General features: G+C 40.2%; 1 protein-coding gene across 6 annotated transcripts in view; it reads right to left on the bottom strand.

Moving 5' to 3' along the window:
* Positions 1-24,708, bottom strand: part of PLEKHG1 (pleckstrin homology and RhoGEF domain containing G1) — a 50,057-nt gene that overhangs the window by 10,603 nt on the left and 14,746 nt on the right. For 5 of the 6 annotated variants that reach the window (XM_075707970.1, XM_075707972.1, XM_075707968.1 and 2 more), the window contains exons 2-9: positions 20,120-20,220; positions 14,579-14,648; positions 7,273-7,319; positions 6,640-6,790; positions 5,514-5,645; positions 2,095-2,277; positions 1,911-2,006; positions 1,710-1,796 (exon numbers count right to left, since the gene is read on the bottom strand). In XM_075707970.1, the coding sequence (XP_075564085.1) occupies positions 1,710-1,796; positions 1,911-2,006; positions 2,095-2,277; positions 5,514-5,645; positions 6,640-6,790; positions 7,273-7,319; positions 14,579-14,648; positions 20,120-20,220 (867 nt within the window). The remainder of the gene's footprint in view (positions 1-1,709; positions 1,797-1,910; positions 2,007-2,094; positions 2,278-5,513; positions 5,646-6,639; positions 6,791-7,272; positions 7,320-14,578; positions 14,649-20,119; positions 20,221-24,708) is intronic. The other variant, XM_075707971.1, reaches the window with a different exon arrangement.

Here is a 24,708-nt window from a genome sequence, read left to right as displayed (position 1 = left end):
CAGAACATTTCCTCCCTAAAAATCAAATCTTTTAACTCCTTTATTATTTCTCAACTCTGAACTTGTTGGCGCAGAAAACGTTATCAACCTTGCTTCCTTTAAGAGTTTCCTTGAGGAACAGCTATTAAAAAAAAACAAAAATCATCATTTGATTTAAGTAAGATTGAACGAGGATAAAAAGCATCTCATGATTGCTTAAAATTTGTCACTTTTTTTAATAGGAAAGATAATCTGGATATTTTATCAAGCATATCAGCTAATAAGAAAGAAAATAACCTAAAATAAAATATCCTACGTAACCTGCTTGCCCTTCCCCAGGTGCAGTTCGGTAATTTTCCACCAGGTGTCACATATGGACTACTATTAAAAGCTGGGCAGAGAGACATCTCATAACTAGCAACTACCGGTTTGTCAAGAAAAAAAATTAAAAAAAAATATGTGCAGAAAACCTCAGAGATTTATTTGGTTAGACTTTTTCTTTCTCAAGTGAAATGATTTGTCTGAGCAGAAAATGGCATTACAGTTTTGGTTATGCATTTCTTCCACAGATTAAAAAAAAAATCCAGTAAGAAGAAAGAAAAAATCTTGATACAAAAGCTGAGATCATGCTGTAGTACTTTTTTTTTTTTTTTTTTACAACCTAATAAACTGCAACAAGAATTTACATTTTAAGCATGGATACTAGCATAAACATTATACCTTCAGTAACCTCTGTCAACAAAAAGATAGGAAGAGAATTAGTAATAACAACTGCTAGGGCTTTTTTCTCCCATAATTCTCTTTTTGTTGAACTGTTGAAAATGAGAGTTAGTACAGCACCATGTACATCAGTCACAGGTAACATTTTTTAGCCATTAGAGCATAAAACTCGGTGAAAAAAATGTCAAGCAAACTGATCAGTGAAACTAATACTGAAAAAAAAAAGCCATAAACTCAGTGGAAAAAAAAAAAAATCAGAAAAAAATCCTGCTTCCACATGAGTCAGTGGTTGCTGTGTCATGGCAAGAGTTAAGTAGGGTTAACGCCCGTTGAGAGGTGCCCTATGTTACACCGGGAAACATCACCTGGAGCTCTAAGACAGGACTTCATAAATAAAAAGCCCGAGGTTTCCCTACTCCAAGACATTTCACCTATGAGTATGATATCAGTGCCTCATTTTCCCTGGCATAAAGCTTACTAACTATCTTACCAAAAAGGGCCTAGATGTCCCAGCTAAGGATGCAGTGTTCAGGATGGGCGTGTGTATTTGTAAAGTGAAGTGTGTGCTGCCAATGGCTTCACTGCTATGATATCTAACCAAGACAGATTAGAATTAGCTTGGCAACGTCTACACATGCTGCAATTAGCACACCTCGGTGTTGAGCAGACAGGCAGTATCAAGCTAAGGTATGCTCTTACAGTCAAGCTTTCTGACATTGCATCTCTGCTACTCATGTCTTAGCAGGCAAATCCTAATATGGACAGCAATGCGGCTAACCCAGTTAAATTCTTCTACTCCTGTACGAAACCCTGTAGATGCTTATAGCGGAAATTTCCCATTAATTTTGAGGAACTTTTTAAAGACATAAGGAAACAACATGTTCACTAACCTCCTGGAGTCTAAACCTTCTGTAAATTGCCATGCATTTTGCAGCTAACAAGATTGCTTTAAGTTAGTACATATACAAGGAGGTGTTTTGTCATCTTTTTTTTTTTTTTTTAATTTTTACCTTGGCAGGAATTTTAGCAGGATGATTTTCTAGAATTAACCTCTTCAAGTGAAGAATCCAAAGGCGCTTGTCTTGCTGAGACTTTGCCTAATAAAAAAGTTGTAGCACCGTGAGAAAAGGCATTACTGTGCTATGCAGGGTCAGGAATAGCACACAGTCAGCAGTCAGGTTACCCAGTGGGCAGGGAGGCTTCTGTCATACCTGGACAGTATGTTGCATCTTGGGATTTTTGTAGTGGAAGACACTAAAGCTAAGTGGTTCCTTTGGTATTACTTCAACAAGCATCAGGTTTCCACACTGTAACAAAGAGAGGTGACGATGTGAATCACAAAGGAGTTTTGGGGAGACCCAGAGACAGCACATTACCACCTGCTCTCCAACCTACCAGTATGTGAGCTTTGTATACAAACATTTCATCTCTCTTTTTTGTAATTAGCAGCAGCTTGTCAAAGAGGAACAACGTGCGCTCATTTTTGGCTCGCTGAATGCGAAATGTTCCTTCTAACACCAGCTCCCCGTAACTTGTGAGGTCTGGCCCTTTCCAGTTAGTGAGCAAACTCTGTATCTCCTGCAACAGATCAAAGAAGAACAACCAACATTCGTTTCAGAGATCTTACTGAAATGAAGACTCAAATAATCTGCTGAGGCCATTCCACTCTCCTATATAACGTTCAGCATCCAACAGTGGAAAGTCGCCATAACCTAGCAACCTCAGTACTTGTGTATGTGCAACATTGCAGCCAGGTGCTTGGAGGCCTGTTGCTAAGCCCAGACTAAAACATGCCCTCCTGAGTACTGGTTACTGGAACCAGCAAAGAGCCCTGAGCTCCCTGGGGCAGCCTGTAACGAAAGAGCACAACCTCATCTTTATCAACGATCTGAATGAGGGGATTGAGTGCACCCTCAGTAAGTTTGCAGATGACACCAAACTGGGTGGGAGTGTCGATCTGCTGGAGGGTAGGATGGCCCTGCAGAGGGACCTGGACAGGCTGGATCGATGGGCTGAGGCCAGCTGGATGAGGCTTAACAAGGCCAAGTGCCGGGTCCTGCACTTGGGTCACCACAACCCCAGGCAACGCTACAGGCTTGGGGAAGAGTGGCTGGAAAGCTGCCTGGCCAAAAAGGACCTGGGGGTGTTGGTAGACAGCCGGCTGGACATGATCCAGCAGTATGCCCAGGTGGCCAAGAAGGCCAACAGCATCCTGACTTGTATCCGGAATAGTGTGGCCAGCAGGAGCAGGGAGGTGATTGTGTCCCTGTACTCAGCACTGGTGAGGCCGCACCTGGAATACTGTGTCTGGTTTTGGGCCCCTCACTACAAGAAAGACATTGAGATGCTGGAGCATGTCCAGAGAAGGGCAACGAAGCTGGTGAAGGGTCTGGAGCACAGGCCTTATGAGGAGCAGCTGAGGGAACTGGGGTTGTTTAGCCTGGAGAAGAGGAGGCTGAGGGGAGACCTTATCGCTCTCTACAACTACCTGAAAGGAGGTTGTAGTGAGGTGGGTGTTGGTCTCTTCTCCCATGTAGTTAGCAATAGGATGAGAGGAAATGGGCTCAAGCTGCGCCAGGGGAGGTTTAGGTTTGAAATTAGGAAAAATTTCTTCACAGAAAGAGTAGTCAAGCATTGGAACAGGCTGCCCAGAGAGGTGGTGGAGTCACCATCCCTGGAAGTGTTCAAAAAATGGGTAGACGTAGCACTTTGGGACATGGTTTAGTCTAGTCTACCCTTAATTGGTTTACTGTGGACTTGGTAATGTTAGGTTAACGGTTGGACTGGATGACCTTAAAGGTCTTTTCCAACCTAAACGATTCTATCTCTCCAGACTTGCAAAGATGGAAAATGGTCTGTAATTCAGTCATCAGTCTCTCGTGCCTGCTCCCCTCTCCCCTCTAATGTCCCTAACCCATCCTTCTTAACAGTTCCCTCTCACCCTGGGTATCCCTCCTGAAGTTGTGCGGTCCCCCACTGAATGAATTATAATGCTGTGTCCGTGTCCTGTAGGCCCATTACAGACACTTCTGTGAGGTGTTCAGATTGAAGAGATGTTTCTCAGAAGACTAAAGGACCAGAAGTGATTTCGTCAACTGATCATTTGAAGATGAAGATTTATTTGTGTTTTTAATGATTTGTATACATACCATAGATATTTCTCACCTTATTTATTACTTAAGAAAAAAAAAAGGCTGGAGAAACATCTAAGAACATCTTCACAAGTCTGTGTCACTTAGCTATGGCTATTCCTCTTCCCTTGAGTTACTTGTTTTTTCTGTCAGTGGCACTGACATAGGACTTAAGCACAGGACAGCAAATTCTAAAAGCAGACTAAACCTTAACTAGGGTAATCTTTAAAAACATCCATTGGACTTTAAACCTAGCAGCATTAGCAAAGCAGGGACAGATTTTCTCATCCTCGGCTGGTCTCTCTAGGACATTACACTTTAATACAGCATTCAGCTAGAAAACATCTCAGTACATTTGAAGCAAAAATGCAGCCTAGAGCATTCACAGGAAGAAAAATCCAAAGCAGCACACTTTGGACTATACGCAAGACTGTTACAAAAAAAAAAAAAAAATTAAACATAACAAATTAAAAAAATTGCATTTTTAAGTCAGGGTACAGCACATAGATCAAGTCCACCACTGTTGAAGGAGACTTTGTGCAGGAACTGCTGTCGCAGTTCCTGCAGCATTACAGACTGAATGGCAGTGCGATAGCCCACAGAAGACCTGTCCTTATGGTTGTAGAAACAGTTTTTACTTTTTTTAAAGGGTAACTAGGAACATAAACATTTTCCACAACCCCATACATTTTCCAGCCGAGCTCAATAAATTAAAGAAAAATAATGCTTTTTTTCCAAAAGCATTTAGCCCTCTTTATTGCCAAATATTACTGGTTATCATTACTCAGATTTATAACAGACTGTTGTTAGAAGTCATTAGCATGCATTTCCAGCAATGTGTGGCAAAGGTTACACTGCTGCAGGCAAGACATTATCAAATGTAACCCTATTCTCCCTATCCATAAACAATAACAAAAAAAACCCACCACAAAAAAAATGAAGGTAAATAAGTTGCATTTATGTTAAAAAGAAAAAAAAGGGACAAAGAATAACATGATGTAGATTTCTGGAAGCCTATTACTCCCTTTTATAAACTAAAAAATCCCCCCAGTTTTCTTAAAGCAATATAAATACTGCTGATGAAAATATAATGAAAGACCTGTAAAAAGTCTACAAAAGAGCTTGCTCTCGATGCCAAGAGTTACTCCGGGTGTAGCTTTTGTTTCCTCCTCAAAAATTCTTCATTTGAAGCGAAGTTAACCTTTTTCTAATTCTCATGTCCTAGGTTTATACTTTTCACAAAGCAGCTGATAATGAGTCTTCAAAAGCCCAAGAGGAAAGTACTAAAACAAAAAGCAGCACAAGAAACGCCTCAAAACAAAATTAATCAGCACAAAGGGGAGAAATCGGAAACCACAGGATTTCTGAACAAAGCCATGCCCTAGGGTTGTACAGCAGCGCTGTACAATTGAGGGAAAGGAAGAAAGAAAAGTTATCTTAAGTTCCATATTACTGCAAAATAAATGCTTTACAGGATGCTGCTTGTAGGGTAGAGATGTCTGAGATTTTCCTGCAGCAGCTATGACCATGGTTTCTAAGATCAAACAGCCATGGGCATACTCAACAGGAGCCTGAATTATGACTGACTAAGATTAAAAGAAAAGATAAACTAAAAAATGTTAATGGCGTATATATTGACAAAACCAGCTCACAAACACCCATAAAATCTCTCTGGGAACTCACTTGGAGCCTGATGGCATGTTCATGTTTCCTCTTCATGTCATTTATATGCCATGCCACTCTCTGCATTGTATCTATGGCATCCAGCACCACATCATAGCCCTCAGTGTCCTTGTCAAGGTGGTTTTCTATTTCCTAAGACAGGAGGGAAAAAAAGTCCTGTTATTGCTAAATGAATTTTCCCAGCCAGACACAATACTGTCTTTATCTGTACTATTTTGTCTCTGCATTGCAATCACTCAAATGCAATGTTCCTGCCTTTGTTACTATTGCATGTTGTAATCAATTTGATTAACACAAGATGACTAACAAAGCCAAGCCTTTACGGTCAGTTTAGCAGCGACTATACTTGCAGCAGCCAATGTGAGCAGAGAGGCACAGAAAGAGAGCACAGCACACTGACAGGAGACCTTTTCAGACAACATTTAGTGGCTTTCTTAAAACGCAGAACATATCTACACACTTACAAAACGCGGATGGAATTACACTAGGCATTACTTTACAGTCGGAGAGCAGAAAAGCACCAGACATTTTAAATAAGGATCAGTGTCTTTACACTTCACTAGAACATGATTCTCTAATAGGAAACATATGTGGAAAACATTAACAATAAAGCAGGAATTTCCGAAACTTACTTAACTCAATTCCACTGAATATGGAAAGAGTTCCCACTTCCTCCATCACTCCTCTCTACAAAATTCTTACCAATCGGTGTGTTCATATGTATTTAGTCCTTCTTTCAACCACCCCCAGCATTGCAACATGTGGAAAAATGCTGTTTTTCATTGGAACAATAAATTTTTGTACAAAAGTGTTTAATCATGACAAGAATCTTCCAAACAACTTCAGAATTACAGACCAGTTTTTTTTAAAAAAGGTTATTATTTGGATGCACAGACTGATTCAATGTGTCTAAACCAATTACCATTAATTCCCCACTCCATATATAAGCATACGCTGTGAAGTGACAAAGACAGAAACAGTCTCCATATGTAGAAATCAAACATCCCCAAAAGAAAGAGCATTTAAGGAAACTCAGAACCTTTCTAACCATCAAGCCATGTATCAGAGGCAGGAACTTTGATGTGTAGCAGCCCTGAAACTAAATACATTTCTAATGGGTGCTTACGTGCAAAAGCAGGTGGTACTTGAGGATGCGCTGGACAGGTTTCAAGAGGTAGGAGCCTAGGGGCAGAGAATGCTGCAGCGCTTCTTGCCGCTCTCTGAAGAATTTGGCCAGTGCCTTGTTCCTCATGCACTCTGTCAACACAGCCACCGACCTGGAAACATCAATACATAACTTTAAGTCACGTTGTCTCCATAAGTCTGTAGGTAAAGTCAAAAATTGTTTCTTTTGTGCCTCATAAAAGGGGGCAGCAGGTTCCTAATCCAATCACTGCTGTTCCTGTTGGGTTTTTTTTAAGTTATCTTGTGCATTCAGTTACGTTTTCCATTGACATGCAACCACTCTCCTACTGGGAATTAGATATTTGGAGCACTGCAGAATAAGGCCACCATTTTCTAAAGGGTGATAATAGCAAAGAATGACAAGAACAGTCAAAGCAAAACTTTAGATGTGGGGGGGGTTTTTTTGTTTGTTTGTTTTTTGGGTTTTTTTTTTTTTTTTTTTACAAAAAAGGTAAACTCCTTGACCCATCTTCCAATCTGGAAGGGGGAGAAGATGATTTTTTGTATAGACCGTAACTTGCATTACATAAACTGGCCAAGGGACAAAGGAAGAAAGGGAACCCAGAATTCCTACCTTGGGTAGTTGGTGCAGTACTGTGTATATATGTGGAAATCTTCACTCTGCATGGGGAGGAAAGATTTATACACGTTTAGATTTTGTCAAACTAGCAGCTAACACATGTGCAAGATAAAGACGATGACATCAAGACAACCCTCCTCCAGTTCCTGATCAATGAATTCTGTACTTTCACTGTGATAGTCCTAACACTACCAGAGACCTATTAAATGAGTTTCATTTTCTGAGGGGAGATTTTTCCTTTATTTGAAGGAAAAAACAAGGAAACATACAAAGAGATAAAACAAGTGGCTTTGCAACAGAGCCTCCTAGGTCCTTTATGACCATCCATGCATCATAACAACCCCACCACCACACAGCCCCCTTCAAACAGCTGACTTGCACATACATATTTTTTTGTGTGCTAAAGCACACACCTGGTTACTGGTAGAAGAAAGTTTTGCAGGTTATGTTCAGTGTGTGATTTTCAAACAACTAGAAATACTTTCACCTTTGAGCACAGTCTAAGCGTGAAAATTAGAAGACACAAAAGTGATTTTGGGGATTTTTTTTTTTTTAGTAAATTAGGACTCTGTGAAAGCAGACAGTTATTACCCAAACAAGCTGTAACTAGATTTAGGTGGGTTTCCACACTTGCCTGTCACAGTGAAACTGCTCACACTTAATGCTGACAAGCTTCTCAGAGCAAAAGCCTGAGTTTCATTTCTTTCCTCCTTGGCCTAAGATTTTTTTTCCTTAATTATCATCATTTAATTCTATGCAAGAACAGGTTTCCAGAAACATTCCCATGTGCTTTAAGTTCACATCTGCCTATCAACTTCCATCCCAAATAACAGGCAACTCTGCAGCTTGCTGGAGACTTAAAGACTAGGGAAAGCACCGCAGAATGGCAAAGCGCTCCCAAAATGAATTGCTTTTTCTTTCCTGAGCTCTAGACTGATAAAAAGCAATCCTCTGGCAGTAAACAAGACCCCAGTTTCCACTTCAAGCATCTTCAGAGCAGACTCTGGCATTCTGCAGCACAATAGACGTGCTCCACGAGGGGTGGTCTCCCGGGGGTAGTCACTGGTGAATGGCAAGACCAAATATCTGCCTTCACAGAAGGCAACAGTGCTCCAAGGAGCAACTCCACTTGAGGAGACGGCTGACGCAGGCTGCGGCTTTTGTTTCTCATTGTTGGGTTTCTGGGTTTTTTTGGCTGTTCATCAGAAAGAGCCAACTCAGGCAATACCCTTTCCCATTTCCAAAAGCACTGCTCCCTTCCCTCTCTCGCAGGGGTAAAGTACGTTGTGCCATTCATTTCTCCACTGAGCAGTCATTCATAAGGACCCCATATAAAGTAAGATGCTGCTCCACATCAGTACGAGTCATTGCCAATTCATTTCAGTATTTCTTACTGGATTTCAGTATTAACTGTCCTGAAAAAAATAAGTAACTCGAGCAAACTTCTAATAAATGTTTCTCTAGGGGACTGCGATCCCCATTTACTCACTAGTGGGCTGTAAGCTTATTAAACCGCTCTTCTCTTAGAAACAACCAAATGTAGTCTTGATACAAATAGAGTTAAACGATTTAGCTTGGTTTTTCATGCTTGGACTAATTCTGTTGCTGCAGCTAGTTTTTACGGCAGTGTACCTACACCCTGTGTCCACACCCAGAGACAGCGAGCTTGTGTCACAGCCTGTCCATGTCCAAACTTGGGACCTCCAGCCACAGCTCCAAACCCTCTCTGCTCAAAACGAAAAATTAACAAACCTCAGAGCACTGCAGACATTGCATTGTCTCATTATCTATGGTAATCACTACCAAACTTGCTAGCACTTGTAATAAGTCAGGGTACTTAAGAGAGAGCATTAGGATGAGATTCAGTATGATGAAAAAAGGTGATTTATTTTATATATGTATATATTAATACAAGGTTTTCGTTTAGGGGCTTTTTGGTATAAAATGTAATATATTCCCATGGCTACAATCACAGAACAATGTAATTTATAGAAATATTTCATAAGCACAGTGCAGAACATTTTGTGTCTTTTTTTTTTTTTAAATATATATTCTAGTCATAAATAGTCACATGATTGTTCTGCTTTTCAAATAAAAAAGAAAGGAACATCTGTTGTGAAATTTTAACAAATGAAAGCATTAGCTGTAAAACACACAAGGGCAAACATTTCAGGGTTTCAGAGTGGACTGAGTGCACATTCCCCACAAAATCAAAAGCAAGTCTGAAATCCCCAGGAGCCTTTTCACACTCTTCCACTTTGGGTTTTGTTTTGGGTTTTTTGGGCAGGGTGAGGTGGGGTGTGATTTATTGTTTTGGTTGGTTTTTAACACAAGGTCAAAACTATTTTCAGTGGGAGTTTTGGTTTTAAAAGAATGTTAGTCTATCTATTAACCGGAACAACTTGTATTTTTTTTTTTTTTTTTTTTAAAGTCCTTGTGCCTTCAACACGTCTAAAAACTTTAACAATGGTTTCATAATCATCCCTGCTTTCTGAACAGTCAAGACTCCAAATTTCATACTGCACTTGCATGTGTACGTGCTTTATTGTGCCACAGCTCATTTCATCAAACGAAACCATCAGAAAGCATTTACTTTTACCAAGCTATGCGAACGTACTGCCAGTAGAAAGTCAATTACATGTATTTTGCCTCCAGAATGAGATTGTTGATACTCATTCAAACTTACGAAGCTGGTATGAATCAACATCGTACACCTTGCCGAGGCATCAGCAGGATTCACGTGAACGCGTTGGGAGAGCAGCCAAGCAAGCCACTTCCAAGAGGGGGTCTTCCTAAGTCTGAGTAAGGAAGCTGCGCTACCCAGTACGGCGGTTCTCCCACCACCTGCCTGGTTACCCAGCACCTCTGCATGGTCAAAGAAGGGACCTTTTGTTCACATGCCCAGCTGGCCTTCTCTACTGCACAGCAGACTCCCCAGAGTGAGCACCGTGTTACTGGTTAGCATATCAGGGCACAAGCCCTGCAGGCTAAAGCCAATGCTATGAACTATGTTCAGAAGCAACAGAAAAGCCAGGACTAAGTTGGATTTAATACATTTCTATCAATACTTCCATCTGCAAGCAAAACACCAGCTATGCTCATCAGGATTTCTTTGGACGGTCTTATCCTTATTTAGCTTGAAAATAATTTTGTTCACCTCAACTGTCTTCAAACCAGATTAAGAAATGATCTCTGCAGGGAGACTGGAATTGCTCTAGAGATCTTTTTTTAATCTGGGGGCCCAAAGCTGGTATGGTAGAGGGTGCAAAAACTGAGATCCAAGCCGAGAGTTCATCTGTGCTGACAACAAGTCACCTGAAGAGCAAAGCCAAGCACAAGATCATAGAATGCATTTGGTTGGAAGGAACCTTTAGAGATCATCTAGCCCAACCCCCCAATCCCAGCTATACTTAGCTTGTCCCCTGCTGCTGAATCAATTCACTGTGCGTCTCCTCATGAAGTGAAGTGCCAAACACATGGCTACAGCCCCGGTCTTCTTTCAACTCTTGGTGCGCTGTGCTTTTTTATAGCCATAAAAGGCACTTTAAAAGAAAATGAAGACTGAGAAAATGAGCTGAGTCAGAGCATAAGCTGAAGCCAATTGTCTGGATCACCTCTTCATTAATGAGATGCTAGATTACAGTAATTCTCCCTTTCTCCTTGGTTAAGCTGTTGGTGTGTCTTTCAGAAAACATATGTTCTGAAGTTCTGGGGTGTTGAGTGAGAAAAGCGACGTGCCAGAATTAAGTTCTCCTTTACAGCAACCCACTTAAATGTAAACCTGTGGAATACTGAAGTCAATCTTCTAATTAACATTGGCATCATTACTATGAAAATGAAAGACTGAGCTGGCAAGAAAACATATAAACAAACTTTTATGTGAATAATTAAGCTATAGCTAAGCTTGCACTGGAACCCTTTTATCAGCCTCCGATTACAGTTACCAGCAAAATGTCTCCAAGACATCTAACGTACTAGAGTTAACACAGTTCCTTTAGACAAAAAGGCAGGACCAGAGCTGCTAGAAACTAAACTCATACACCACTACCCGCAGTGGCAGGCTATTTCCATGCAGCAGCCATCCCACACTGTTTAAACAAATGCCCATCCACACTATCTGCATCTTGGGGCAGAAAGGTAAAGGCAGCAATTCATGTCAGGACAGCAGGTTTTTAAAAAGCATGCTTTTCTGCATTTGTGTCTATATTTGCCTGTTGGTTATTAATGAATTAATATCTGGAAGCAGAGGGATATCACACAATGTTGTAAGTTGTGTAACTATGGGTGTAAGTACTTAGATAAAGTCATAGCTTTGCATGGTTATTTTATCTCTTAGTTTTATGTTACTGGCTAGTTTACACTACAGACATCTTGCTGAAGTCTGTTAACAAATAAAAGCTGCCATTTTAGGAGCTATTTATCTTGCGCACTCAGCACAACAAATCTTAAGATAAAGATCCCAATCTACAATTATGAGTTTTTGTTCAAAGTGCGCTGATGTGATTTGATAATCCTTACTCTATTTCCCTTAAAAGTAAAAGTTGCAAGGCTGTTTACTGCTTAAGCATGAAAGTTATATGCAGGAAACAGTGTTGTATGATTGTGTGAGGGAAGTATAAAATGCTATAGAGCAAATTTATTGAGCAAAGCCAAATAATGAAGTCAAGTTCAGAGAAACAGTCCATCAAAAATAGGTCCAAAACTAGACCTTACAAAACGAAGCTCCCTAGATGTCTTCAAGAATAACAAACATTTTAGTTCCAACAAGCTCCAAAGTTACTTTAACCATAACTGTCCTGTTATACATGCAAGCCACCTTTGTGTCATTTCACATGAACCCTGAAGAAAGAAATGGCTATTACTTTATGCAGTTACTGAGCTTTACGAAATGCAAAAGTAAACACAGTACCTATAGTGAAAACCTGATTATATGTTTAAATTCCCAACAACTACAGTATTCACAGCTGAACCAGTAGGGTGAAAAAAACAGCACTAGAGGCAGAGCTCATGTAACCTAAGCACAGTTCCACTGGAAGCATTAAAGAAGCTCCAGCAGAGCTACATCCATTAGCTAAGGCTGTGAGCTATGACTTCAGCATGATATTAGCCCCATGCTTAACTCACAGGGAAGATCTCGCACACTTGAAGCAATCAAACAATAAATGGCCAAAGTCCTGTAAGACTTGAAGGCCTGCGTACTGCCAAAAAAGGCAGTTTTATTTCCACTACTCAATGCTGGGAAGATACAAGCAACCAAGAATGGACAACTGGAGTCTGTTAAGACAGTCAGCAGTTACTGTAATGACATTTTCACAGCCAAAACCAGAAGGGTGCATTTTGGTATTGTTTGATTTTGCTTTTAAGTGTTTGCACTTGTCTGGATGAAGCTAAAAAAATGCTTGTTAGGACTGCAATCTCTAGCAATTTCTGAGCCATTAGGCAGTTGCCTGCCAATAATACAAATGCTAAAAGCATTTGACAAGGGAACAAAAAGCACAAGCAATGATATGCAGATGGATTTTGGAACTAATGGCCAGAAAGTCTACCAGAAAACTCCTTTCAGCTGGCCAATATGAATGAGAGTGCAACTTTTTCCTGGATTTGCTATTATCACTTGCACCACTTCTGTTTCATGTCCCACCCAGGAGTAGTCCCAGCTGTAAGCAAGCAATACAGCTAAAAGATCTACCAGCTCCAAACTGTGGTATCTGTAAATATCCTGAAGGCCTCACCTCTGCTGACTTATGCTCAACTTCTTGTCCGCCAGGACCCCAGATCTTTCTCTGCTAAGCTGCTTCCTAGTCAGCCAGACCCAGTGTGCACATGGGGTTATTCCATTCCAGAAGCAGGACTTTGCGCTTGCCCTTATCCCATTCTCTGTCCTTCAATTCAGTATAGACTATTTGGAGCAATAACAACATGCCATAAACCCCATTGCAACGGGGCAAAAATACGTCCTACTTTTGTAGTAGTGGTGCCAACACTAAGATCTCTCAGTGCTAACAAAAGATCAGTTACTAGATAAATAACAGCTTTCTCAAACTCAACTCAAACAAGCGATCTGGTGAAACAGCAGCACTACGCTGGCATCATCACTCTCCTTTACCATAAAATCCCTTGTGTCACAACAGTGCCAAACAAATTACTGTACCACCATGAGAGGGCGGCCCTAAATCCCAGTGTTAGACCTATTACATGGAATGCTTGGTGCTGGCAATACTGAATTCAGGACAAAGTATGAAACATGAGTATAAAAGTATAAAACAAAGTATAAAACATAAAGTTTGGCTTTTTGGTTTTGTTGTTTGTTTTGATTTTGGGGTGAGTTTTTATTTTTTGAAATGGAAAAAAGGCAAACACACCTATAGAGAGGTTATCCAAATTTAAACGACTACATGCCACCTCTTCCACCCCTCTTCCTACAGAAATATCATGGAGATGGCATTATTTCATAACACATTTGGGCTCTACAGATTCAAGGCATATGTAGGTTCTCTGGTAAAGTCTGCAGTGAACTAGCGTCATCTGTAGCCCAAATTACTTAACCTCTTGTTGTCCAACCCACTACAGCCATTCCTCTTCTTCCTGACTGGCTCTCTGGGTTTCCTACAATGAAGGACACCTACCTTGGTTCCCTGTATTTCTCCTGCACCTAACAACTTCTCCTTCTCTATATTTTTTGGCTTCAGAACTGCCCAACAGAATAAAGATGTCAGATCAATGTTCAGAAAATTCAAAGTATTTCAGAGAGAATGAGATTTGAATCTTTTAAGGCTAGACTTTGGGCCATCCCCTTTAAAAAGGAAAATTAAGGTGTGGCTGCTGGATTCAGGAAAAAATGCATCTCAGAAAACAATATGGCCACAACTACGTTAAGAAGATTGCCTTTTCTAAAAATGCGGCCAAGTTGTATTCTCTAGTTGTTTTTAAGCTGACAAGGCATAACTGGAGTACCACTTGATCACCTATATTAAAAAAGGAGGAAAAAAAAAGAATCCCTGTAATACTCCACAAAAAAAAGATCTGAAAATGAACTCTAGATCAACAGCTCCACCAGCTCAGATATACTTATTGAAGAAAATAACACCTTTTCCTTGATTTTTTAAAAATGCAAATCAGAGGCATATCCCTATCACCTACTAAGAGAAATTCCTTCCCTTTCCATAGATTTGCTAACTTTTCTTGGTTGAAGTCACACAAACTGTCAGAAGTAGATCTCAAAAGCTAACAAATTAATCTTATTCCCCCATATCATTCTGCAGCTGATGGTGTGCTGCAGAGTCCTGCAGTAGCCACTTACCTTGGAAACAAAACAGTCTGCTATAGCCACAGGATCATTTTCACAGTTTTCCAGGTCTTGCAGAAGTTCACTAAAACAAAGAACAGGAAAAGGAAAGACAATTATGGCACACCTTGGAATAGACACAACTGTATATTCAGAGCCAGACAGTGTTTCATCATTCACGGCAGTGAAGCCCAAAGCACTTAAAATGCAGGGAGTCCTAAAAAGGGAACAAGAACCCCTTTGATGACCCTCTTCCCCCTAGATGTATAGCCGCTGGGGTTTTCTGTTTGGAGGCAGAGGAGCACTCTAAGGAAATGGTATTCCCACATACTTAAAAATTCAAGTCATCAAAATGACCATAGATTGCTGATCTAAGCAAAGCTGAGCCACTTCCTTCAGAGTGACAGCTCTTCTGTGATACTTATAGTGGTGTAGTCAGACAGTTGTGTAGCTTGTATAATGAAAAACACATTTTAACAAAATTTGAAAGATACTGAAACACATGCCCCATCCTATAAAGACTTCGTATGTTACTTGACTGAGGGAGATGAGGAGCTGGTCTGGAAAACACAGATGAGAACCAGGCTTGTATTACATATACAAGAAGAATGGTAATAAGCCCACTCAGGAAAATTTGTCTACCTTTAGTGGGTCTCTTTGCTGAAGAAAAATGGTTAGCCTGGAAAAAGTTTTCTGGAAGGGAATATATAAATTCTACATGCATAAAAATAAAACCTTGCTGAGAAGATTTTATGTTTTTGACATGCCAAGCAGGAAATGAATTCATTATAACAGGAGCAAAGCAATAAGAGAGCACGTTCACTGTCGTATGAAACTCAGTTCTCGAAAGCCAATTCAGTGAAAGGAAGAGTTCAAGCAGAAGAAGAAAACCTCAAAGGTCTCTCCTTGATCCAAATAGTCTTTAGTCTTACTGAAAGATGTACTCAGAAAAATGAAAGAAGAAACTGAGTCTTCTGCCAAATTGTTCTCAGATAGAACTTTTCTTCTCCCCCCCCGCGCCTTTTCATCAGATGATTTTCCGTTTAGGGCTACTTTTCTCCCAGTTCACAGCTGGTTCCTTGAACAAGTTTTGCATAAGAGTTGCTAAGCCTCTATCTAGGGAACTACCCTTTTCCCCTCTAAGCTGACAAAATTTCCTGGTGTAAGAAAGAAAAGGAGTAAACCAGAAAAGTTTCCTGACTTGTTCTTTGCTTCTCTAATTACTGGAGGAAGGAAGGGGAGAAATCAGCAATCAGTCACAAGGAACAAAGACAAACAAGACCTTAGGTTCAGTGGTCACGAAGCCACACTGTATAGCGATGATTTAACCTCCACACCTCAATTTCTCCCTTCATCAATATAGGAATAAAAATATGACCCTTGCTTGATAACCCACACTTGTGAAGCTCCTTTACATCAGCAAAAGAAACAAGCTGTAGTGATATTGACCATAATCATTAATTATAATGACTGACTGTGTTCCACACAGGAGTTTTGGAAATAACATCAAACACACTGAACAGGCTCAGAGGATTCCTGCCATCCAGCAGGCAGACATTCTCCTGATGGCTTAGAGTATGTAGCATCTTGATTGCCATTTTATTCCTATGGTCTCCTTCAATAACACATTATTTCTCCTACAGTATACAGTAATGCTGCACTTAGAGATTTTATATATTCATGCAATGAGTCCAAGTTTATGCAGTAAAAATGCTAGTGTCTTGTGTCTTCAGCAAAGGCCCATAACATAAAGGCTATGCTTTGAAAGATTTCATTACCTAGGCTGCACTCTGTCTCATCTGGCTGGTAAGAATGGGATTGGCAAGAGCAGCCTGCCATTGTAAAAATAACAAATCTGTCACGCCCAGGGATCCTGAAAAACTTAAATAAATCCCTATAATACCAAGTTGACATGCGAAAGAGCAGGGCTATTATTATAGGCTACATTTAAGCACCTGACAGTAGGCAAAAGAAACAAGAGAGAGAAGAAGCATTAGTTCCCTTCACCTGAATATCCAGAGGTTTTACACTGTTCACAGATGGTACCACAGCTCTCGGCCTCTGTGACTCGCTTGTGCCAGCCTCCCAGGCAGGAAAGGAGTGTTAGAAGAACTTGACACTCTTGCAGCTGAACCACTAACAAGACTCAGACTGAAGCATGCTCTATGTACCAGTGCCACTTAAGACCACATACCGAGTTATCCAGCTTGGGTTATTACGGGCTGGAAAAGTTTGAATCTGTATGATCATCATCGATAGCTAATGCTGACTCCTCCTTTGGGATGAGAGAGGTAAGCATAAAGAGACAGACAATTTTTCATGCAATGCATTTGCTATCTTTTCAGGTTAAATGAATAAAAGTCTCATTACAATGTCTTTTAGGATGCTTTGATTTTTTACAGTATGAATTATTTTCAAGACAAAACACTTATCTTCCCCCTGTGAGTGAAGACTTTCAATATGACAAAGTGCAGGTTAGTATCAAGCTGTTGACTACAGGAGTTCAAGAAGAATGAGATAAACACATTTATAGGTCTGCAAATAATCACCATATTTGCACACACAATTCAGGTGAGGCAGGTATTTTATTCATTTTATATCATCACCACACCATTTTAAAGACACAAGAATTTTTCTCCTCCGTTTTGGTCTGAATCAGAGAGAGTTAGAGATGGTTAATGACAGGGACATCAGACAGACGATTTTGGTGGAACAGAAGGAATGGAAAGAGGAAGAAAGGAAACAGCATGGTTTGTCCTGAACCCATGACAAAAAAAACCAGTTGATGACCAAGTACTGCGCAGTCTAGCCATAAATGCTAAAGTAACAGCATCTCCGAAAAACTTTATTCTCTCAATGCCTGACAGAGCACAGCATTCAAAACACAAACGGACATAGCAGGCACAGTCTGGTCTTCATGACTGAATATTTTCACCATATAAAAATCCAGAAAATGAATCTGAAAAGTTCAGATTTTCAGTAAAAAGAAAAACCAAAATAACAAAAACCAAAAACCAATCAAGAGAAATTTAGCCTTGATATATCAACTTCACTGTCACAAAAATCCTCTGGCCAAAGCTAATTTCTTTGCACTCAGGAAAAACCCTTTTCCTTTAAAGGTGAGCTCTTGGAGGTTTTATGAAGGCTCCTCCTGACAACAAGCCAGCCCTTACCACCACGAAGCTCAGAGCACAGGAACTGCTGAATACGACAGTTACAGAACATGGCTCTGCACTGTGTTAGTGTACTTCAGTCATCACCGATGGACAAGGACCATGCAGGATGATCTGTGTCAGCAGCAGAGGTTTCAGCTTGGCCTCTTGTAAGATCATCCGAGTGTTGCTAGAAGTACTAAACTTGAGCACGTTTCTCTGCAGTTCCCATTTCACAATCATGGTATTGGGTAGAGAATTTATTAACTGACACTGGAAAGAACCTCAACAGGAGATGCCAAGGAAGAAAGCAGCAAATGCTGACTTAGAGAACACTTTCCCCTTCCGAATAAATAAATTAATAGTGGGGGAGCTCTTCCCAAGAGACGGAGCAGGAGCAGTGGACCAGTATATAACTAGTGATTCTGCTTTAAGAAATAGCTTTCCCAAAAGGGATCATAGTCACAGGACTAGCAGTTAGCATCCTGACCATCATTTCTGCCATTCAATGCAACATCTAAAAATCGTAAGTAGTTTAGCTGAGAGAAATTCCCATTTACTGAAATGAAATTTCTCAGATCTATACAAAATCAAAAAAAACCCAAGACTAAAACCTTTGATCACTGATTAATGGTCAAATTCAAAGTTGAAAAAAAAAAAAAAAAGTCATTCTGAAACTATAAAATCGTGCTCACAAAAAGCATCTGAAAGTACTAACACATAACTGCCAAATGGACCTTTTTCAGAGGTAAAAATAAATAAAAAGGCTCTAGAGTATGTTTAGGACCCAGAAGCTACATGCCAAGTTTCACAGAGGAGGGAACTTAATCCCTGAAGCTATATTGGGATCCACAATGAGTGTTTAGTCTTAAAAGCTCACAATTTCCATGTAGAATTTTAAATTAGAAGGCCTGAAATACATTAGTAATTTGCTAGAGGTTTTGGACAACTTTGCAGTGAGTTTTAACCATTGTAACATACCTACCTGTAAAATTGCCCAAAGCTTCTTTTTTTTCTTTTTTTTTTTTAAACCTCTGCAAACCTTTTTTTGCAGCTCAATTATTTTGTATAATGACTGGTCATACTTGAAAGTATTTTTATTAGGTAATATTTGCAATGATGTTGTTATAAATGTGTCCTAGCTACCAAGTCTGCCATTTCTTTAGCTTTTGAAAGATCAGAAAATACAATAGCCAGGACTGGGTTTTTCCATCCCATGACTGCTGGGAAGCTGTAAGCTCACGATCATTGTCTCATGGCTCTAAAACACAGGATCAGGCTACCGCTATGTATTTTCCATCATGTTAGACATTCAGTCAAGTCAGTTGTTGTAGCTGAAGCAGGACACGGCAGCTTTCTAGTTAAGTGTATTTCCATTACTCTGCAGTAGCTGTTTTAAGTTTCAGAAAAAGATTGAGGTTTCACCTTTGTCCATAAGTTCTGAATAGATCAGTCCCCACTCTTCCCTTTGATAAAGAGCAGTGATCCCAGCAGCAGAAGCACTTTAAAGTAGCTTCCCATGATGACAGAAAAACATTGAAGATGCTCTTTACACAAGTCCTCCACTTCAGAATCCTGTAGAATTATCTGTACAGAATTATCTGTAGTTTGGGAGATGTTTTGTCAACTACAGCAAAGCTAAGAGAGCTTTTAGAGGACTAATAGGATATAAAAGACGTGGGAACTTTATGCCAATATATTTCTTGTATCGACTGAATATTCGGGTTTTCCTTAAATGTTGAATAAGTTAATTATTTTTCTAGTAACAGAGGATTCAGACAAAAGTAGCAGTAAGCATGTTCCTACAATTGTAAATACTACAGGTCCCACACAACGTGGCACTAACTATACAAGCAAGAATTTTTACTACAGGCTCCCAATATACACTAGAATCCCATCTGTGGAGCTTTAGAGGAGGCTGTAAAGATACTGAACAGAAGCCTTCAATAAATGGAAAAGTACTTGAATACAGTCTTGAGACATTAATTCAGGGAGTCCCTAGTAGTATAAAACTACAAACCCCAGATCTGAGTGATGTATATCGGTACACAAAATGACCCAATATAGCAGGAATAAAAAGACGTCTCTCTAATAAGGCAAGAATTTCATTTGCAGTGGTCTTGCATTAGGCTCAGTTAGGGCACAGAGCAGGTTAGGCTTAAATTCATGGAAATACCCAGCATGAAAACAAAAAAGATAAATGGAGACCACGCTTGATTCACAAAATAAACAGCTAAAAAATCTGATCTCAGCAAACCAGCCCTGCTGAGAATCAAAGACAGACCATTTCTCAGTTTATGTATCTTGGCTGTATTAAAGTGGTAAAAGAGTATTTGCTTGGTTTGCTCCTTCCCCATTAACACAAGCTATTGAACTGTTTTCATTTAGCTAAATATGAATTTACCTGTTGAAATGGTAGATATCCCGTATGTTTCCAAACAAGGCTGATCGCTCTTCTGTCCCAAGGGAGAGCCTGGTCTGGTCAGTGATACAGTCGAGGTAATCCTACAAGAGAATGAGAAGGAGGCCTTCAGATATTTCCTCCTTTTCTAGATCAGTAAACACAGCTATGTTTTATTTTACAAGATGAGTCCTTTTATATCAGTTTCACCTTATTATTACAGTAAACCCTTCAGTAGTCACTCTGTGAACAGTCACTCTATTATGAAAGGTAACAGTACTTATCTGTTCATTGAAACCAAGAAAAGAACAAGAGACTGTATGCTAAGTTATAGTTTTTAAACGTGACAGCCAACATTTCTCTTGCTACTGATACACAAATGTATTCAGATTTCATTCACAATGACAGTTTAATTGGTCATTTAACTGGCTCAAAGAAAAAAATGTAAAAATAAGAGATGAAGAATGTCATTTAATGGTGTCTTAGTAACATAAAACCTATATAATGAAGAGCAGAAAGCATACAAACAACACAGGCTCAGAAAATCAACCACTGCAAAAAGATTTTTTTTAAAAAATCATAGTTAGGAAAACAATGCAGAGTTTGTAGAGGACAGATCTCAATGTATATACGTGCATGCAATTTAACCACACATACAGTTACATTTCAAATTACATTGCTATATACTCTAGCAAAGATTCCCTTTTGCACTTACGAGTGATAGTGTCTCATCCAGGGATTTTAACTGAATAGGAACAAGAGAGCCAGAAAAAGCTCAGATCAGCAGTGTTCTGGGAGAACAACTTTCCCATCTCTTCCCTCACTTTGATAATAGCTCAGCTCCCGAAGTGTCACCTTTCATTCTTGCTGCTACAGTATTAAAATTTCTCAGATAAAGGCAAACAAATCCACCAGGCTGTTTAACTAACTACAACTTATAAACCAAGAAACATAATGTGCTGCCACATCCATGAAGAAATTCTGCTGCAAAAGAATAAAGTAAAAGTGAAAACAGCTGAAACAATGTGAAATAAAAATAAATAAAATCCCTTAGCCTTGAGCTAGACAAAGCGGTGTGGCAACCTACCAAAAGCAACACAGCATTCCATGGCGCTGCAAGGAGGGAGCCCTGCAAAATGTCAGGGAGGCCGTGAAAACTTCTAAGATATAACTCTGTTCCAGAATTGTAAAGAAAAAAGCATTACCAAACACATACATTGGACAAGATTTATTCTCTGTGTAAAACCCATGAAGACAAAGGGATCAACCACTGATTTGACTTTTGGATTTTAGATGCTCTCATAAGGAAGGTTAAGAATTGCAGCGCTCGAGCCTCCATCCCCATATCCTTCTTCTCAACTGAATGGTGTCAGCAGAGTCACAGGTGTAACCAAGATTCAGGTTTAGATACCACTAGACTTTCCTGTCCCCTTCTCCTATCCTAACGCTCAATAATCCACACTCTTTGGTCATCTCCAGTTAAAGGTACTTCTCATCACCCCCAAAACTCGGGATTTTTTTTGCCAACAAAAAGCAAGCAAGCCTATTCCAAGGCAACCTCAGGGTCTTTAAGAGCAACAAGTGGCGGTCGGCAGGCAGGCAGGCAGGTCCCCGGAGGGCCATCTCATCTGTTCTGTGATGGACATCTGACCTCTGCTCTACCTTCTTTCCTAGCAGACAGCAGCCTTGCAGTCCAAGCCTGTCCTTGAAATATATTTGTGCAGTAAGTTATTGCAACTGCATCCCTGGGACTCCCTGAACTCATGGCTGGCTTTTGATTTATACTCAGAAGCTGCAGAAGAGTAAAAGGCTCAGGATGTTGAGGCAGACGAGACAGCAGCATGCAAGATGCTAGGTCAAAGGCAGAAGTAGATGACGGGTTCAGGGCTACTCCAGTGATGGCAGTAAATAACCTTTTCTGCCTGCTAATACAAATCTGCATATAAAAGCAAAGAACAGAAAAGCTGCAGTGGAACTGTGATCCTCCAAAAACATTTTTAGGACTGCAGGAGCACTGCAGCACCCCAAGCTGGTATGATGGGGTGGGTTGCAGAGGAATGGAAATGTTACAATAAGTAACTCCATATAGCGCATTTATTGAATAAAGAGGAGTTCCTTTCAAATTCCTTCCTCTTAGCATAGCTGGAGCTTGGGTTTCTTTGAAATAACACACAGTCCACAGTTATTTCTTTTTCCAGTATTACAGAGAGTGTTAAAAGCATGACCTGGTTTGTGCTCCTTTTGTCCTCTTATCCCAGTTTTCCTCCACATATGTATACTCTTCTCAGTCTTTTACCAACTCTTAGTGAGAAAGAGGGAGCCAAGTACTTTCTAATGCTCCTGCCAAGAAGCAGCCTGCAGGTGCTTTGGCGGATTTCCAGCATTCCTGTAGCATATCCCAGTATCAGGTTATACCATGCACGCACAGCCTGTGCTCTCTTTTGCTATAAGTTCCTTCAGGCTGCGCTCCAGGGCCCCTTCTCCTGCCAGCATCAGATCAGAAACAAACTAGAAACTAATGGCTGCATTTGTGCTTACATAGACTAAAGGGAGACGGTTATTTGCTCAAAATGCCCGGGATTTGGAGGTGCCTTGTATCTCACCTCATACTGTTAGGGAATCGCACAGGATTTGGGGACTGTTTTCATGTTTTAACTTTCTACTTTTGCTCATGTTGGTGGCTTGAGGCTTGTGCAAGTCTGACAGCTACTGACATGTTTACATTGCTCTTATACCTTTGAACAGATACCTGGGCTAGACACAAACTGCCCAGCATGGCGCAGACAGTAGGGTAGTCACAGCAGCAAAAAGCTTCAGATATCTGCGTTTATGTGAAAGAGGTGGACACGGGACAGTCTTGACCCAGTGGTCTGACAAAGTCCAGGCGCACCGCAGCAGCACAGCACCTGCACTGATGCAGCAAGCGGGACCCTGCTGGTTATACTGCTGTATAGAGCACGTGTGCTCTCGTAAAGGCTTCATGAACTCATCCAGGAAACAGATGCACTGGTGGCATGCAATGTCCTCTGCAAGGACAATACCACAGGCAGATCAAAGCTACCCAGCCATGGGTTTTTTCCTAATTATTTCTTAGCAAATGGTACTTTACCCCCACGGTAGTCAATGCAACATCCTGCAGCGTATCAACAGCTGTTATCATCGGAAGGCATAATGAAAGGTTTGGAGCTACAAGATAACAGGGCAGGCTGCAACCATAATGACACAGCACAGAAATCAATGAAATTTATCAGAACAGAGTACCAGCCTTATTCACTTTGTTTCTTGTCAGCATCTATGGACCCTGTCGGCACTGAATGATTTGTTTATAACCTTTGCCTTCACTAGCTTTTTATTGCTTCTCTGCAGTTACAGCAAAAACATTTAGCTGACTTTATAGGAGAAAAAAAGAAAACCACAAATGCCAGTCTCCTTAGATTGATTTATGGAGCAAAGTTTGCTCGAATGGTATTGCACAATTTTTCCATCCTATTTCCTGAAACTCTCCAAAACCTAGAAGCATCTTACCAGACTGCCCTGCCTTCCTTGCTAGGTCTGACGTTCTCCCCATTTGCCTTTCATCACGCCAAATCCATCAGAAGGAATGTCTGTTAGAAGCTGCATACCCTGACTACTGTCTCCTCCTCCATAATCACACAAGAAAGATCTCTAGAGGAACAAAATGATGACAACACTAACCTCAGAGGCTAAAAAAAAAAGTATTAATTGGAGAGAAAACTGTCAAGAAAAGGACAAAATGAGCAAAAATATCTTCACGTATTGATTAAACTTTTTCCATGACCAAGCTTTAGAAACTAAATGCAAATTAGTGGGACATTTTCATCTAGCCACCCGCGTTTTCCTCCAAAAACAGATGCACACTTAGCTTTAAAAACAGACTATAGGGTGAACAATAATAAAGTCAGTCATTAATGTGGCAATGTTAAAATTACATATTAAAATGAGTAATGTTAATGGTAATGTTAACACGGTAAAGCTAAAAAAAAAAAAAAGGGTAAAAGCCACACTGCCTTGTAAAACAAGAACCAATTTTTACCCTGCCCTGCAAGAAACGTATATACCACAGATCTTCTTAGTAATCCCTTTACAGGGCAAGACTGTGCATATCTGGATATCACCAAAGATAAGCAAAACTGTTGAAAAAGCAGCGTTGTTGCATATGTATACCTTTACCAAGAGGCAGACACACAAGACACTGAAAATTTGATTAAATATCAATACCAAAAAAATGAAGAAAAAAGGATTCTACCCACCAGGAAACTTTGCTTTCCAATGCCTAAACACAGGCTGCAGGAGAAAGCAAAGCTGCTGTATGTCTCTGGATTTCAGCAAGATGCCCTTTGGCTCAAGAGCTGTGGACTTACATCAGGAAAACTCAGTCTCTGACCAAAAAATGCTTAAAACCAGGTACTTATCAAAACTCCAGTGACTTCTATTGTTGCAGCCTGAGGAGGAATATGTAAGATTACATCAAGCAGGACCTATATCCAGCCAGTGTCATAACATCACTCAGACCCCAGTTTTCTGATATTCCCTACATCTGTGCAGGGCAGCAGATAGGGCAGCTTTTACTC

The sequence above is a fragment of the Pelecanus crispus genome, chromosome 3, assembly GCF_030463565.1.
Source record: "Pelecanus crispus isolate bPelCri1 chromosome 3, bPelCri1.pri, whole genome shotgun sequence".
NCBI lineage: Eukaryota > Metazoa > Chordata > Aves > Pelecaniformes > Pelecanidae > Pelecanus > Pelecanus crispus.
This window is presented reverse-complemented; position numbering and strand designations above follow the sequence as displayed.